The sequence below is a fragment of the Pseudonaja textilis genome, chromosome 13 (genome assembly GCF_049901715.1).
Source record: "Pseudonaja textilis isolate UNSWEBS1 chromosome 13, rPseTex1.2, whole genome shotgun sequence".
NCBI lineage: Eukaryota > Metazoa > Chordata > Lepidosauria > Squamata > Elapidae > Pseudonaja > Pseudonaja textilis.
The window spans coordinates 17553001-17571652 of NC_142002.1; the positions used below are offsets into that span (position 1 = coordinate 17553001).

At 46.8% G+C, this 18652-nt stretch overlaps 1 protein-coding gene across 1 annotated transcript; it reads left to right on the top strand.

The window, feature by feature from the left end:
- Positions 1–6882: 6882 nt before the first annotated feature.
- RPP25 (ribonuclease P/MRP subunit p25) lies at positions 6883–8190 on the top strand. Its single transcript, XM_026709898.2, has one exon. The coding sequence runs from the start codon at positions 7353–7355 to the stop codon at positions 8001–8003; it is 651 nt and encodes a 216-aa protein (XP_026565683.2). The 5' UTR covers positions 6883–7352; the 3' UTR covers positions 8004–8190.
- The last annotated feature ends 10462 nt before the right edge of the window (positions 8191–18652 follow it).

The window sequence follows — 18652 nt, forward strand, 5'->3', positions numbered from 1 at the left end:
TATATATATATATATATATATTTACAGCTTCTCTTTGCTCATTATCTAAACACGGAGTGAAGGAGCATCTTTAAGGAAGAATGCACTGGCTGTGCATAAACTCAGCTCAGTTTAGCAACTGAGAAGGTGAGACAATTTGCCAGCAACTGTACAAGATGATGGTATTGATGAGTCTTAAAAATGGGGATTAGTGGTGGCATTAGTAGCAGTAGCAAAATTTAGCAGTACCCCAAACAAATAGCTTAGAATGTGCACATACATAGAGACCGATTGGGGATGTTTAGTAAACAGCAATTCAAAGGGATCCTATGAAGCCAGAGACTGAGCTGCTAACTGAAATATAGGTCAAGCCTGCTATGTAATTGTCATGTTTTATCAAACAAATAAGTCATTTTTATTTACTTGGATTGCCAATGCCTTGCATTAAAAAAAATCCGTCTTCAGCCCACAGTTGTGCTTGCTATACATATACATCGGGAATTGGGATCCGGCATATCTCCCAAGTATTGGATCAGAGAAGGCCGTGGATAACAGAATAACAGAGACGGAAGGGACCTTAGAGGACATCTAGTCCAGTGGTCACCAACCACTGGGGCGGGGATTACTGGTGGTCCATGAGAAAATTTGGGTGGTCCACAGAGAATTGTCCCCCCCAAAGCAATTAATCCAGGCTGCGTGGGAATGCAAGGCTGCCCCACCCACATGGCCCGTGGGAACACAAGGCTTGTGTTGCTTGCATTGTGCACAACATGAGGTAGTGAGGGGAGGGGGGAAAGGGGCGAAGGGGGGGAACTTGACCCACTCATCCCACACACCTCGCTTGGCCACCGGGCTGCTTCTTTCTGCTTCTTTCTCCTTCTGCTTTTGGCTGCACGCAAGGAAAGCAGCCAAAGTCTTTCTTTCTCTCCCCCAAACTCCTCCAGAAATGAGTCTTTGGGACCCTGCAAGGCCTCCTGCTCCAAGAGGCTGCACCAGTGTGACAAGTCTCACAAAGACTCATTCCTGGTGGAGTTTGGGGGAGAGAAAGAAAGACTTCTGCGGCTTCTGCTGTTTTCCTTGCATGAAGCCAAAAGTCTCTCTCTCTCTCTCTCTCTCTCTCTCCCCCTGAGAATGGAGCTGGAGCTGTCTTGCAATCCCAAATAAAGAATGATCGATTGGTTGGAAAAATGGGGTGGGGAATTTTCCTGCAGACTTTTTGGGGGATTTTCCCAGGGCCTCTGGTCCGCGGGATTTAAAATTATGAGGTCCAAAAGATTGGTGACCCCTGTTCCAGTCCAACCCCCCCGCCCAAGCAGGAGAGCCTGGCCTACTGCATTCCAGGCAAATGGTTATCCAGTCTCTTCTTAAAAACCTCCAGTGATGGAGAAAGGAGGGAGGGAGGAAGACAGGATAACAGGATAACAGGACGGGAACCTTGGAGATCCTCTAGTCCAACCCTCCACTCAAGCAGGAGACCTTGTACCATTTCAGACAAATGGCTGCCCAATCTGTTCTTTAAAAACTCACAACTTCTGGAGACAAGTCATTACACTGGTTGTTCTGACTGCCAGGAAATGCCTCCTTCGTTTTAGGCTGGTTCTCTCCTCCATTAGTTGTGGTTAACTACAACTTACTGAATAAATCAGAACTGCTTAGGTTCAACACAAACCACAAAACAACAGCTTGCAAGGCCCACTGGCTGAAAACTCAGACAAATGGCTAACCCAACAGTTAAAACCAAACCACTGGTTTGCAGAGATGAAGGAGAGAGCATTGGGTGGCTTTGATGCTTATCTGAAAATGCCCCAATTTCCATCCAGCGACTTGACAGTCCAAAGGGGAGAGATTTACAATCTCCAAGAGGCATAAAAACAGCCCTGAGGACTCCAGTGCAGCTGATATCTCAATTGCAAATCAATAATCCTGCAGGGTTTATCCAACTTTCAACTGTTTTTCTTCTTCTTCTTCCTAGCCTGGAGTGCAGCAAGTCCATCAAGAAACCTTAGATAAATTTAGTCACAGGAATGAATTTTGTTTCCTTTCTTCTGGGATAGGAACAACCAGGATAACCTGGACAAATCTCTCCGTTGCCCAAGGAGAAGGTACCTTTGACCAAACGTATATCTGGAACCTCCCTATTACTTATTTGGCCTCCTATCCAAGTTTCCAGTAGAAGGGGAAATATTTGTAGCTCAGGATGGAAAGGATGGTTTCTGAGATGGGTTGCTTTCTTGCAAACATTTCATGACCCAACTAGGTAACTTCATCAGGGCTGGAAGGGAATGGGGTTTGCAGAGTGGGGGGGAGGAGGAGTAAAAGGAGAATGGGGTTCTTGGTTCCTTCTCAGCTGGGTTGTTTTCTTGCAGGCATTTTATGACCCAGCTAGGGAACGTCATCGGGCTGGAAGGGAGTGAGGTTTGTGGAGAGATGGAGAAGAAGAAGAGAAGGAGAAGGAGGAGGAAGAAAGAAGAGGAGGAGAGGAGGAGGAGGAGGGAGGAGGAGGAGGTGATGGAGATGTGATGAAGAAGGAGGTGAGGAGGGGGGAGAGGGAGAGGGAGAGGTAGGAGGAGGAGAGGGAAATGGAGATGGAGAAGAGGAGAGGAGAAGGAGAAGGAGGAGGAGAAGAGAAGGAGGAGGAGAGGAGGAGGAGATAGAGAGGAGGATGGAGGAGGAGAAGAGGAGGAGGCCATGGAGATGATGAAGAAGGAGGAGAAGAGGAGGAGGGGAGAGGGGGAGGGAGGAGGGGAGGAGGAGAGGGGAGAAGATGAGAAGAGAGAAGAAGAGGAGGAGAGGAGAGGAGGGAGAAGGAGGAGGAGAGGAGAGGAGGAGGAGGAAGGAAGAAGAGGAGGAGAGGAAGGAGATGAGATGGAGGAGGAGAAGATAAGGAGGAGGAGATGGAGAGGGGGATGGAGGAGGAGAAGAGGAGGAGAAGAGGAGGCAGCCATGGAGATGTTGAAGGAGGAGGAGGAGGAGGGGAGAGGGAGAGGGAGAGGAGGAGGAGGAGAGGGGAAATGGAGAAGGAGAAGAAGACGGGGAGAAGGGGAAGGAGAAAGAGTGAAAAAGGAGGCAGATGGTGGTGAAAAAGCGGAAGGAGCGGTGGAGAAGGAGGAGGAGGTAAAGGTGAGGGAGGGGAGGAGGAGGAGGAGGAGGAGGAACATAGGAAGGGTAATGTTCTGTCCGTTGACCTCAGTAGGTGCGAAGGTCTTCCTCCTTCAGGGAACCAAAGACTTGGAGAGAGCCACCAAGACAGAAGTCCCACCTCCAACCCTTGGGACCCTGCAGAAGCCTCCTGCTCCAAGAGGCTGCACCAGTGTGACAAGTCTCACAGGGACTCATTCCTGGTGGGTTTGGGGGAGAGTGGTTCTGCGGCTTCTGCTGTTTTCCTTGCAGAGCCTCTCTCTCTCTCTCTCTCTCTCTCTCTCTCTCTCTCTCTCTCTCTCTCTCTCTCTCTCTCTCTCTCTCTCTCCCCCTGAGAACGGAGCTGGAGCTGTCTTGCAATCCAAAATAAAGAATGATCGATTGGTTGGAAAAATGGGGTGGGGAATTTTCCTGAAGACTTTTATGGGGATTTTCCCAGGGCCTCTGGTCCGCGGGATTTAAAATGATGAGGTCCAAAAGGTTGGTGACCCCTGTTCTAGTCCAACCCCCCACCCAAGCAGGAGAGCCTGGCCTACTGCATTCCAGACAAATGGTTATCCAGTCTCTTCTTAAAAACCTCCAGTGATGGAGAAAGGAGGGAGGGAGGAAGACAGGATAACAGGATAACAGGACGGGAACCTTGGAGATCCTCTAGTCGAACCCTCCACTCAAGCAGGAGACCCTGTACCATTTCAGACAAATGGCTGCCCAATCTGTTCTTTAAAAACTCACAACTTCTGGAGACAAGTCATTACACTGGTTGTTCTGACTGCCAGGAAATGCCTCCTTCGTTTTAGGCTGGTTCTCTCCTCCATTAGTTGTGGTTAACTACAACTTACTGAATAAATCAGAACTGCTTAGGTTCAACACAAACCACAAAACAACAGCTTGCAAGGCCCACTGGCTGAAAACTCAGACAAATGGCTAACCCAACAGTTAAAACCAAACCACGTTGCAGAGATGAAGGAGAGAGCATTGGGTGGCTTTGATGCTTATCTGAAAATGCCCCAATTCCATCCAGCGACTTGACAGTCCAAAGGGGAGAGATTTACAATCTCCAAGAGGCATAAAAACAGCCCTGAGGACTCCAGTGCAGCTGATATCTCAATTGCAAATCAATAATCCTGCAGAGTTTATCCAACTTTCAACTGTTTTTCTTCTTCTTCTTCCTAGCCTGGAGTGCAGCAAGTCCATCAAGAAACCTTAGATAAATTTAGTCACAGGAATGAATTTTGTTTCCTTTCTTCTGGGATAGGAACAACCAGGATAACCTTGGACAAATCTCTCCGTTGCCCAAGGAGAAGGTACCTTTGACCAAACGTATATCTGGAACCTCCCTATTACTTATTTGGCCTCCCTATCCGAGTTTCCAGTAGAAGGGAAAATATTTGTAGCTCAGGATGGGAAAGGATGCTTTCTGAGCTGGGTTGCTTTCTTGCAAACATTTCATGACCCAACTAGGTAACCTCATCAGGGTTGGAAGGGAATGGGGTTTGCAGGGGTGTGGGGGGGGAGGAGTAAAAGGAGAATGGGGTTCTTGGTTCCTTCTCAGCTGGGTTGTTTTCTTGCGGGCATTTCATGACCCAGCTAGGGAACGTCATCGGGGCTGGAAGGGAGTGAGGTTTGTGGAGAGATGGAGAAGAAGAAGGAGAAGGAGGAGGAAGAAAAAGAAGAGGAGGAGGAGGAGGAGGAGGAGGAGGAGGAGGAGGAGGAGGAGGAGGAGGAGGAGGAGGAGGAGGAGGGAGGAGGAGGAGAGGAGGGTGATGGAGATGATGAAGAAGGAGGAGGAGGGAGAGAGGGAGAGGTAGGAGGAGGAGAGGGAAATGGAGATGGAGAAGAGGAGAAGAGAAGGAGAAGGAGGAGGAGAAGAGGAGGAAGAAGAAGAGGAGGAGATGGAGATGGAGGAGGAGAAGAGGAGGAGGAGATGGAGATGATGATGAAGAAGAAGGAGGAGGAGAAGAGGAGGAGGAGAAGAGGAGGAGGAGATAGAGAGGGGGATGGAGGAGGAGGAGGGAGGAGAAGAGGAGGAGGGGGGAGAGGGGAGGGAGGAGGAGGAGAGAGGAAATGGAGATGGAGAAGAGGAGGAGGAGGAGGAGAAGGAGGAGGAGAAGAGGAGGAGGAGGAAGAGGAGGAGGAGGAGATGGAGATGGAGGAGGAGAAGAGAAGGAGGAGGAGATGGAGAGGGGGATGGAGGAGGAGAAGAGGAGGAGAAGAGGAGGCAGCCATGGAGATGTTGAAGGAGGAGGAGGAGGAGGGGAGAGGGAGAGGGAGGAGGAGGAGGAGAGGGAAATGGAGAAGGAGAAGAAGACGGGGAGAAGGGGAAGGAGAAAGAGTGAAAAAGGAGGCAGATGGTGGTGAAAAAGCGGAAGGAGCGGTGGAGAAGGAGGAGGAGGTGAAGGTGAGGAGGAGGAGGAGGAGGAGGAGGAGGAACATAGGAAGGGTAATGTTCTGTCCGTTGACCTCAGTAGGTGCGAAGGTCTTCCTCCTTCAGGGAACCAAAGACTTGGAGAGAGCCACCAAGACAGAAGTCCCACCTCCAACCCTACTAAAGGCAGAAGACCGGACTGGCTAGACTGGGAGGGAAGGGCTCCAAAGCGCGGGTGGGCGGGGTCCCCAAGGCTAGACACACACACACTCGCCAAGCCCCCCCACCCCCCATAGCCCCTCTCCCCAAATAACCAAACGCTCCCAGCCTTCCAGCTTGGTAGACCATCACCCAGCCACCCCGCCCCTCCGCACCGGGCTCTCGTCCTACCCTGCGGGGCCGTCCGCCGGTTGGAAGGGTGCCTTTCTGGAGTGCTCCCCCCCCCCACCCAGGCGGAGGGCTCTCTCCCGGGAGAGGCGGGGAGAGCGCGGCGGAGACGACTCCGAGGCAGGGACCGCGGCCGCCTGCACTTTGCTGACACCGGCGATTCCCACTTGCGCACAGCCCGCCCTCCCGACGCCCCCCCAGCGCTCGTCCTTGAGCCCTGGAAAAGACTCGGGCGCCGCCGAGCGAAGCGCCGAGAGCGCGCCGTGACTCTTGCAGGGCACCGGGCGTCGCGGAAGGGAAGGAAAGGAGAGGAGGGAGGAGAGGAGAGGAGAGGAGAGGAGAGGAGGAAGGAAGGAGAGGAAGGAAAGAAGGAGGAGAGGAAGGAGAAGGAAGAGGGAGGGAGAAAGGAAGAAGAAGGAAGGAGAGGAGGAAGGAAAGGAAGGAAGGAGAGGAAGGGGAGGAGGGAGAAAGGAAGAAGGAAGGAAGGAAGGAAGGAAGGAAGGAAGGAAGGAGAGGAAGGAGAGGGAGGGAGAAAGGAAGAAGGAAGGAAGGAGAGGGAGGAAGGAAAGGAAGGAAGGAGAGGAAGGGGAGGGAGGGAGAAAGGAAGAAGGAAGGAGAGGAGAGGAAGGAAGGAAGGAAGGAGAGGAAGGAAGGAAGGAAGGAAGGAAGGGGAGGGAGGGAGGGAGGAAGGAAGGAGAAGGAAGGAAGGAGAGGAAGGAAAGAAGGAAGGGAGGGAAGGGAGGGAGGAGAAAGGAAGAAGGAAGGAAGGAAAGAGGGAAGGAGAGGAAGGAAGGAAGGAAGGAAGGAAGGAAGGAAGGGGAGGGAGGGAGGGAGGGAGGAAGGAGAAGAAGGAAGGAGAGGAAGGAAGGAAGGAGGGAGGAAGGAAGGAAGAAAGAAGGAAGGAAGGAAGGAAGGGAGGGAGGGAGGAAGGAAGGAGAAGAAGGAAGGAGAGGAAGGAAGGAAAGGAAAGGAAGGAAGGGAGGGAGGGAGGGGAAAAGGAAGAAAGAAGGAAGGAAGGGAGGGAAGGAAGGAAGATCTGACCAGGACCTCCATCCTGGCGTTCAGCCGCGCCTCGACGGCGGCAGAGAAGTCGGACGGGCGGTGGGACAGGCTCTCCCACCCACCCACCCCCAACCCCCAACCAGGAAAAGCTGAGCCGGGACGCTGGAAGTGGCGGCGGACCGGCTCCGAACCCGCGCGCTCTCCTCGCCTTGAAGCCGCGATCCCTGCTTCTTCCCATCGTCGGCGGTGGGGGAGAACGGGGGACGGACGGTTCGAGGCACCCAAGTCGGTCCAGGATGCAGGCGAGGAGGCTGCGGAAGGCGCAACCGTCCGGCGAGACGCATCGGGCGGCAAGTCGGGCTCCCCAGCCGCCTTCCCCGGAGGTTTCCAGAGCTTCGGGACGCTTCCCGGTGAGTCTCGCCCTCCAGTCCCCGCACCCGCCCAAGTCTTGGGCGGGTTGGGTCTTCAAGCGGAGTCGGAGATGCAGCTGGGAGACCTCGACCCGGGACGCACCTCGACCCTGACCGAGGCGGTTCAGACGACCGAGGGGATGAGTTCTGGAGCCGCCGAGGCCGCCGCCGCCGCCGCCGCTGCCTTCCTCCCCGTTGAACCCCCGGCCGTCCAGTCCAGGATGGAGAACTTCAGGAAGGTGAAGACCTCCGAGCAAGGCGGCCCTTCGCCTTTCCCGGACCTGCAGCCCCACGTGGTGGAGATGAAGGTGAAAGAAGGCAGCAAAATCCGGAACTTGATGGGCTTCGCCATGGCCAGGATGGAGAAGGAAGAGATCCGCCAGATCGTCTTCAGTGGCTGCGGTCGGGCCGTCACCAAAACCATCACCTGCGTGGAGATCATGAAGAGGAGGCTGGGAGGCCTCCACCAGGTCACCAAGCTCCAGTACCGGACCTTGGTGGAAGTGTGGGAGAACCAAGGACCCCGGTCGGAAGGGCCTCCGGAACACCTCACCGTCCACAAAAACGTGCCCTCCGTCTGCATCCTCTTGTCCAAGGACTTGGTAGACCCCAACCAAATGGGCTACCAAGCCCCCAGCCCTCCGGCTAGCCTCTGGGCTGAGCGTAGCATCTCCCCCAAGGCAACTAAGAGAAGGTTGCTTGCGCCCCAAGAAGAGGACTAGCCCAACCCTACAGCCCCCCAAACCAAGAACTCGGGGAGGGTTCATGACTTGTGGGTTTTGTACACGGTGGTGCACTTCGTGTGTCCCTTCAGCCTTCAGGGTGGGGGGGAAACGTGAGGGAAAAATAATAATAATCCAAACTATAATTCGGGAAGACTGGTTGAGTTTGCCATTTGCATTTAGAGACGCTTTGCAGGCTTGCAGTAGAGTGGATGTCACTTGTGCTCGCCCCGGACTTGCAGATGGAATAATGGAACTGGAAGGTACCTTGGAGGTCTTCCAGCCCAACCCCCTGTTCCAGCATGGGTACAAGGAAAACATGGCTTGATTCAACTGGGATGTTTTTCCCCTGGTGTTGACTTGGTGGTGTGAGTGATTGAGAAATGCCTGGGAGTTTCGCCACTTTGATTTGGATGGGGAAGAAAGGCAAATTTAGGTGACCCTTGGAGGTGAGATCGAATTGAGATGGAGGGCAGAATGGAAGGGGAAAGGGAAAAGAGACTGTTTTTTTTTTTTGTAGATGCCCCCAGTGGAATGACAGACTGGCTAAATAAGGAGGCACTGGAGGCACCAAATGCTCAAGAGCCATAAGTAGCACATCTGCTAAGAGCTTACGCGAAGGAGTACATTTTAATTGCTGTAAGAGGGGAAAACATTTTGCGGAATACCTAGGAAATATGTTACTCTTTGTTCCAGTGGAAAGGTGCATGACTACATTGTACTTGACACAATACAATATACAGCATATTGTGCACCAATACAATGCTCTCTAAAGGGTTTTTTTAAGGGTGTTTCTCAATAGGAAAAAAATAAACCCTGGTTTGACGCAAGAGGAGATTCACACATTGTGAGAAGTGCCCGTGTTTTCTTTGGTTTGGGCTCGGCAGGGTCTGTAAATCCTGGTTTGTAAAACATGGGTTCAGATTTGGACTGTTCTGCACACCCCGCCGGTTGTTTTGGCTTCGATAAAGTTTTATTGAACAAGCCATGGTTGAATGTCACTTATCGACGTTAACTTTTGGGGGGCTGTTTCCTTGTTTGGGGGGGGGGGTGGCTAAAAGATGATAAATGACACATCATTATTTTAGCTGTAGGAAAAACAATCAGAGAGGATTTCCCCATCTGCTTTTTTCATTGTGCAGTTCCATCTTCTCTAGTTTCTGGTCTCCAAAGTCATTAGACCTTTCCACTGATGGTCATGGTATGTTTGTCCTTGGGAAGAGCTTTCCCTGATGTCAATCTTCTGGAGATGTTGGAGGTCCAGGCCGAGCTCAGTGAAGGTCACTTAATGAGGATGATGTTATCCATTCAGCCGTGTCCGACTCTTGACAACTCTACGGGCCAGGTCTCTCCACCTCTTCCACGGCTTCTTTGTATTGTTCTGTGCTCTGGCTGAGGTCAGCTTTGATAATATCCAGCCATTGTCCTTTGATATCACTTAATACCGGACCCCAAAACGGAGGCAGAAAACCTTCCCAAATTTCCCTCCCAATCCGCTAAGTCTATATTATATCCAATATATTTTTTGCCCATGCTATCATACAACCTTTTACTACTTCCTCTTCCAAAGCAAATTTTAATAGATAATTATACATCCTTGTTATAAATTGCTTCTCGGGGCCTATGAGAATTTTATCTAACGGTTGTAGCTCAGTATGAATTCCAAATTCTTCTACATCTTTTTTTTTTGTATCTGGTTTGCAGCTGGAGATATGGCCACCAGTCTATGATTATACCTTTTCTCTTTTCATTCCTGGCTTGCTTTTAATTTTCCCTGATGATCTAATATTTCTTCGTGTCTGATCACACATGCCTCCTAAGGACAGCATGCATACCTCTGTGTAGTTTCCTTGACGGCAACATGAAAAGCGCCAACAAAACAAAACACCGCAAACACAAACCACCTTCCCAAAGCCCATAGTTGAAGGCCAGTCCTCAGCCTGCTGTGATAGGGAGCTGAGAAGTCTACATTGAGATGTTTGGGTTGTCAGGAAGGTCCTGTTTAAGTCACACCTTCATTACCAGCTGTCGGGGTTATTAATGGCCGGCTTCAAGGCTACAGCCCAGTGATTTCGTTTGAGTGAAGTCCAGAAAGAGACAGATGGACCTATTTTGCTCTTTTCTGCCATCTGAGGCCTCAGATTAGAGAGATGCGAGCCAGGGATCCAGAAGCTATTAAATATTTGAAGCTTTCATGCTATTCCTAGGATGCATCTCCTGCGTCTACGGGCTTTGTTTTATCGTGGGACTGCAACTCAGTTTTGCATGGGGTAAAGGAGCTCCCGCTAAGATGCTCGAAATGAATAATGGCATGAGGCTGAATTTGCAAAGTTTTTGCTTTCCTTAGGAGCTTAAGATGTGGATATTGTGAAATCATTCATGGGAATGACTTGGGGGCTGATGGGTTGAACCATCTCTTCTATTTCTCTCTCTCTCTCTCTCTTTTTTTTCTTTAAACAAAATATTAAGTGGGCGCACAAAACATCTTGGAATGGGATGAGCTATTTGGAGAAAATCATGCCAGTATTATTAGCATTTTTGCTATTTACATTTAGCAAAATAATCCTTGGGATTGGGCAGAGGCCCAGGGTTATCTCCTTGAGCCCTGAACCTAAACAGAGGAGAGAAACGATTGTGCTTTATTCCTTAGACTTTTTCTTATTCCGAGGTCCTTTTTTTTTTCATTGTTTCTCTTCTTCCTGATGTGTTTACAGTGTTTCTGGTTTAAAAAGCTTTTAGAGCTTTCCAGGCCTTGAGCGAATATTATAAAAGTGACACAATACCAGAGACTTTGTAAGGTTACACGGGTATTTCAGAAGTGGATGAGAAAAAAAAAATCCATCAAAAGCAATCATTCTTGGAGACAAATAATGTGTCAGTTGGGATATAAAAAAAAATATGCTGGGTTCACCACTACAGAAATGAGAATAAATATTCACTCTCTCCAGGGAAGAGGCTAGCCTTTGAAAGACTCCTACACACGGGCTGGGTCTGCACAAATAATGAGACTTGTTGACTTTTGGCTTATTCTGAGGTACAAACACAGAAAACTGTAGATTATTTTACAGATCTTGGTTGAATAAAACCACAAGAGTCTTATGTAAAATCACAGAAGAAATAAACTAAGCCCTGAAGGGTTTGGTATAATCCTGACCACAGTTGGATTTAGATAGTTATGTGAATCCAGACATTTTTAATTACTTATTTATTATTTAAACCCCACCTTTCTTTTTGATAAATAACTCAAGGCAGTGAGCATACCTAATGTTCCTTCCTCCTCCTATTTTCCCCACAGTGACAAAGTGAGAAGGGTTGGGTAGAGGGAATGTGACTGTCCCAAGGTCACCCAGTCAGCTTCCATGCCTAAGACAGGACTAGAACTCACTGTCTCCTGGTGATTGGTCCAAAGTAACCCAGCTGGCTTTCATGCCTAAGGCAGGACTAGAACTCACCATCTCCTGGTGATTGGTCCAAAGTAACCCAGCTGGCTTTCATGCCTAAGGCAGGACTAGAACTCACCGTCTCCTGGTGATTGGTCCAAAGTCACCCCATTGACTTTCTAGTCCTAAGACAGACTAGAACTCTCAGTTTCCTGGTTTCAACCCTGGTGCCTTTGCCGTTAGTCTAAATTCACTCTCTGAGTAAACAGTCTTACACAAGTCCTCATCAATTCTTTTTTTGAACACTTTTCTGGGCTCGAATTGGAGGGATGGAGGGTTTTCGTGAACATAAGAATTACCCAGACCTGATCATTACCCGGCTTTGAAGGAAACCTTAATGCCCAATTTATTTGTTCCATTTCCATAAAATGTAGTTCAGCCGTAATTGCCTCAGATGTGAGTATTGTGGTTTGGAATTTTAATGTTTTGGTGATCAATGGGCTGTGATCATGTTTGATTATAATGTGCTTTAATTGCCTGCACCTGATTGCTGAGGGCTACTTTGAGGGAAGGGGGTGAGCGGCTTGAAAGTTGGCTGGCAACATACCTGTGTTGTTTTTTTAAAATAAAAATCAACGCATTAATATTTACGCAGCAAAAAAGGATACCGTAATTAAAACGAGTTGGTTTTCAGCACCGTGGAGAGCATCCTATGAGGTAGCTCGCTCCAAGGTTGGATTTGACCACCGCTGGGTTAACCCGGATGTTTAAGCAGCTGGCTTTGTAGTCTGTGCTTTTTGGGAGTAAGACACAACACATAAGCCAGCATGCTTTAATGGTTATGGCTAGAAAGCAGGAGATGGGGAGTTCTAGTCCCACTTTAGGCACGAAAACAAGCAGACTGGGGGATTCTGGGAGTTGAAGTCCAACTCTCTTAAAGTTGCCCAGGTTGATAAACCCTGACCTTATGGATAACCACTTGACCAACACCACAAAGACAGAGGCATTGTTGTCCGACAGGAAGCTTACAAAATATCTGAGACATGAAGAGGGCCTGCTCTTCAGGCCAAGCATCCGTTTTCTGTGCAGCCACATTCTTATTCCTTGTCTCTTGCTCTTCAGGCCTCCGGAGGGCAGTGCCATTGACCAAGACCTTCTACAAAAGGTTGGCAAAAAGGGGCATCTACCTTGGCTTTTGACAGACAGCGTTTTGCATTCCCGTCAGCTCACGTTGGCTACCACAAGCTGTCAGACACGGTCAGGGTTCCGCTAAACCTCCAACCGGTTTCTCTGTTATCTTTCTGTTTATCAAGCCAACGTTGGCTTTGAATCGGATGCCAGGGCGGCTGGGTGGTTGCCAAAAATGAGAAATATGGATATAAAAATGGCACAAACCTTAGAGACGTTTGGAGAGGGGAAAAGAAGACCTTGCCATTCTGGAGTTCCACCCCACTCTCTGCCTCCTATTTTTAAGGGCCTCTTTCTTTGAAAATACCTGATCTCCCTGTTTTAATGCAGCCGGGGGAGGGGGGAGGCAGGATGTGCTGTAAAATCTACAGGAGAGAGAGAGAGAGAGAGAGGGAGGGAGGGAGGGAGGGAGAGAGAGAGAGAGAGAGAGAGGCAGAGAAGCTCCTAATAGGATCTGTTGTTAGTCCGCCTTCTTATCTCCCCGCAAACAGCTGCTTCCTTGGAGCTATTGGTGGACGCTTATCTCTTTGCCACACAGATCAATTCGTTTTGCTCATTTTCCTGCTGTATGATGGAATATTAATTTTCCGCTGTTGTTCTCCTTCACCTCTTTGTTGCCTTTCTTCTCCCACTTCCTTCCCGACAAGACTGGGATCAATTGTGGAAGGTGTGGAGGCACTCAAACCACCAAGGCAGACAAACCTTGGGAATCACAGAATCAAAGGATAACAGAGTTGGAAGGGACCTTGGAGGTCTTCTAGTCCAACCCCTTGCTCAGGCAGGAAACCCTACACCGTTTCAGACAACTGGTTGTCCAATCTCTTCTTTAAAACTTCCAGTGTTGGAGCATTCACAACTTCTGGAGGCAAGTGGTTCCACTAATTAATTGTTCTCACTGTCAAGGGGATAGATAGATAGATAGATAGATAGATAGATAGATAGATAGATAGATGGATGGATGGATGGATGGATGGATGGATGGATGGATGGATGGATGGATGGATGGATGGATGGATGGATGGATGGATGGATGGATGGATGGATGGATGGATGGATGGATGGATGGATGGATGGATGGATGGATGGGTGGGTGGATGGATGGAAGGATGGGTGGGTGGATAGATAGATGGATGGATGGATGGAAGGATGGATGATGGATGGATAGATAGATAGATAGATAGATAGATAGATAGATAGATAGATGATTTGATCCCATCTCTATTCAAACCCATGGCAGCTTATCCATAAAATATATCACACTACAACAAATAACTCCCCAAAGGAGATATACACTGGAATCCCACCCAGCCAGGATTGGTTCCCTCTTCAAGCAGAAGGCTATTTTAAAGGGCTGGAGCAGCTTCCCCCAAATACTCTCTTGACCTCCCCAACATGAGGAAATAACCAGCTACCTCTCCCAGCATAAGAGTCAGGCCAATTCCAGTGAGAAGATCTATGGTCCTGTCATAGGCCTCAGGGAAGGAAATGACATGAAATTGAAGCTGTAGGAGAAAGGGCAGAGTCAAGCAAATCGTCAGTCGAGAATTGCTGCGTTCCCATGAATGGTCCAATTTCTCTCAAACTGCAACTTAATGTGTGGTCCCAATTCTTTGTTCTTGACAGAAGCCAGGAATTGAAGCTTAGAGACTTCATCCATCCTTCAGTCTTGAGAACCCAATGCCTCAACTGTCACTTGGTGTAACAACCCAACTGCCAGATCTTCGGTGGTTAACAAGGTTACTTGAAGATCAGAGGCCCTTCTTGGCATTCCTCTCTTTGGAAAAAGACTGAGGTCAGTCCCCTGGGGTAAATGAGATGGAAACACTAACAGTTCAGTTAATTCTACTTTATTATAAGGCTACATTAACAGAATCTTTATATTAACAGAACAGTAGACTTGAGTATTTATTTTAAATTCTGTTATACAAATATCCCAATAAAAGAGGAACACAGACAAATCACAAGCAATAAATCTTACTTTAAGATCAGAGGTTTATTTCATGAGCAATTTGGAACATGAAAAGCCATATATATCAATAACCACTTATATCAATATATCAAAGCCACTTATATCAATAACCCATTGCAATGAGGTCCACTGACATGGCGGATTCCAGCAAGGAGTAGCCATGGCCAGTGGCCCTGAACTCACCCCAAGACATTCTTTTTATATTTTTCTGCAAAATCCCATTTCACAGCAACAGCACAGCAGGATTACAAATAGTTCTGGTACATTTTGAAATCACCTTATCTAAAAATTTGGTTCATGTCTCTTTATTCTGGTATCTGCTACCTTCCAAGTTGAATCTGATAGATCAATAGCCTATATTTTTCTTCCCACAGTTCCTTTCCAAACAAACCTCTTTTGATCATGCTGTTGAAATTAGATGGCCGATCGTCAGCCTGAAGCGTAAGAGGTAACAGATAACAGATAATCAGAGTTGGAAGGGATCTTGTAGGTCATCTTGTCCAACCCCCTGCTCAGGCAGGAGACCCTACACCACTTCTGACTGATGGCAGTCCAATCTCTTCTTGAAAGCCTCCAGGGATGAAGCTCCCACAACTTCCGAGGGCAACTTCTGTTCCATGGGTTGATGGTTCTCACTGTCAGAAAGTTTCTCCTTATTTCCAGGTTGAATCTCTCCTTGTTCAGTTTCCATCCATTATTCCTTGACTGGCCTTCGGGTGCTTTAGAAAACAACTTGACCCCCTTTTCCTCTCTGTGGCAGCCCCTCAAATATTGGAAGACCGCTATCATCTCTCCCCTGGTCCTTCTCTTTACTAGACTAGCCAAGCCCAGTTCCTGCAAACCATTCATCAAATGTTTTAGCTTCCAGCCCCCAAATCATCCTGGTTGCTCTTCTCTGCACTTTTTCTAGAGTCTTAACCCTTTTTTTATAGTGTGGTGACCAAAACTGGATGCAGTACTCTAGGTGCGGTCTTACTAAGGCTTTATAGAGTGGTATCAGTACCTCCCTTGATCTTGATTGTGATATTTCTAGGAACATTCTTTTAAGGAAATGTGAAGCAAAATGGATGCATTTAATTCCACTTAACATAATTAGCATGAATTAATTAATAGTTGGTTTTTGTTTCAGGCAGCCTTGCGGATGAAAGCACCAGGCCCATGATGCAGACTGGGAGCAGATTGGTCGTTTTTTTGCTGTAGAGAAACGGAGGGCAGGAATTGCTGACATTAATTCTACCAGCAATGTTTTAAATGTTATATATCCCCCAGGATGTTTCTCCACAGTGTCTCATCTGTCAGATTGTTACAGGCACTAAGAGCTTTTTGCACCTATAAAAAGTTTCACCCCCCCGAGCACCAGAAGAGTCATCCATCATGCCAAGGTGGCCTATGGCAGAACCATCTGGTGAATTTTACCCTGTGATGGAGTTTTTAATGAGCCGGGTGGCATCCTGAGCCCAATAAAACTGCTTGAGACTCAGAATACAGTGGAATAGAGAATAGAATAGAATAGAAAATAGAACAGAATAGAATAGAATAGAATAGAATAGAATAGAGGAATAAGAATAGAATAGAATAGATGAAGACTAAAATAGAATAGAATAAATGAATAGAATATAATAAAATTCAGGGATGGAATGGAATGGAATAGAATAGAATAGAATAGAATAGAATAGGATAGGATAGGATAGGATAGGATAGGATAGGATAGGAATAGGATAGAATAGAATAGAAGAGTTGGAAGGGACCTTGGAGGTCTTCTAGTCCAACCCCCTGCGAAATGGAATGGAGCAGAGTAGAATAAAATGGAATGGAATAGAATAGAATAGAAGAATAGAATAGAATAGAATAGAATAGAATAGAATAGAATAGAATAACAGAGCAGAGCAGAGCAGAACAGAACAGAACAGAAAGCTGGAAGGGACCTTGGAGGTCTTCTAGTCCAACCCCTTTCTTAGGCAGGAAATCCTATACCATTTCAGACAAATGGTTATCCAATCTCTGCTTTAAAACTTCCAATGTTGGAGCATTTGGTGGCGCAATGGTCAGAATGCGGTACTGCAGGCTACTTTTGCTGACCGTCAACTGCCTGCAATTGGGCAGATCGAATCCCATCAGGCTCAGGGTTGACTTATCCCTCCACCCTTCTGAGATGGGTGGGTAAAACGAGGATCCAGATTGTTGGGGGCAAGAGGCTGACTCTGTAATCTGCTTAGAGAGGGCTGAAAAGCCCTGTGAAGCGGTATATAAGTCCAAGTGCTATTGAGACTGCAGGCTAACTCTGCCCACTGCCAGCAGTTTGATTCTCACTAGGTTCAAGGTTGACTCAGCCTCCCATCCTTCCGAGGTGGGTAAAATGAGGACCCAAAATTGTTGAGGGCAAGAGGCTGACTTTGTAAACCACTTAGAAAGGATTGTAGAGCACTATGAAGCGGTATATAAGTCTAAGTACTATTGCTATTTACAACTTCCAGAGGCAAGTTATTCCACTAATTGTTCTACCTAAAACTACAAAGAGACTTTCCCTAGTTTCTCCAGCATAAAGGAGGAGGGGGAGAATTATATTGTCTGTCTCACAAGATTCTGTTGATGTGGCTTTACCATAAAGTAGAATTAGCTCACCTGACTGTGATTCCCATCTAGTTTATTCTGCAGACTTGACAGAACTGCGATGGTGCAAACTATAACTGAGCATTTTTAATGTGCCGCGCCAAGCCAACCATTGCAAAACATGATTTATGACTCAAGGCTGAGAAGTAGAGAGGCAGCCTTGAAGAAGGCATGCAATCGAGATTATTTAAACGCCAGCGTAGACTTGGAAAGAAAGAGTGAGGAGGAACAGCCCCGATTGCAGGGCAGGCCAGCTCTGGGGAATCAGCAACCCTCAAGCATAAATGTTTAAACCTTTAGGAAAATCTCCGGAAATGTCTACACCAGCAACAAGGTGGCACAGCAAAGCAGTAGATTGATTGCTTATTGTACCCTATGACTATCATTAAGTGTTGTACCCGATGATTCTTCAACCTTGACAATCTTCAATCCAAAGATTCTTCAATCTTTTCTTTTATGTACACTGAGAGCATTTGCACCAAGACAAATTCCTTGTGTGTCCAATCACACTTGGCCAATAAAGAATTCTATTCTATTCTATTCTATTCTAATTGTACCCTATGACTGTCATTAAATGTTGCACCTTATGATTCTTGACTCCTGATGAATGTATCTTTTCTTTTTATGAATACTGAGAGCATTTGCACCAAGACAAATTCCTTGTGAGTCTAATCACACTTGGCCAATAAAGAATTCTATTCTGTTCTGTTCTGTTCTACTCTATTCTATTCCATATTCTATTCTCTATACCATTCGATCCCATCCCATTCTATTTAAATTATATTCCTATATCCTTCTATTCTATTCTATGACTATCATTAAGTATTGTACCTGATGATTCTTGATTCTTAACGAATGTATTGTTTTTTTTTATGTACACTGAGAGCATTTGCACCAAGACAAATTTCTTGTGTGTTCAATCACACTTGGCCAATAAAGTATTCTATTCTATTCTATTCTATTCTATACTATTTTATTCTATTTTCTATTCTATTCTATTCTATTCTATTCTATACTATTCTATTCTATTCTATTCTATTCTATTCTATTCTATTCTGTTCTGTTCTGTTCTGTTCCTATTCTATTCTATATTCTATTCTATTCCATATTCTATTCCATATTCTATTCTATTTTCTATTCTATTCTATTCTATTCTATTTTCTATTCTATTCTATTTTCTATACTATTCTATTTTCTATTCTATTCTATTTTCTATTCTATTCTATTTTTCTGTCTTTCTTTCTTTCTTTCTTTCTTTCTTTCTTTCTTTCTTTATTTGATGGAATTTGTCAAACAAAAATCGAGAATCTCAAAAAAAAAACAACTCAAAAAAGGGAGATAGCCAGGCAGCCAAAGCCATGCAAAAAATAAAAACTAAATAAAAAAATAAAAACCCCACCGTAACTTCATCTATTCCTCATCCCCCTTTTCTAGGTTTTGAATTAGAATTAAAATTGAACAATTCCTGCGACCTTCCACTTTTTTCTTCCTTTTTTTTTTCC

Coding starts and splice junctions, on each gene's coding strand:
- RPP25 (XM_026709898.2), top strand. CDS start 7,353: ATGCAGCTGGGAGACCTCGACCCGGGACGCACCTCGACCCTGACCGAG.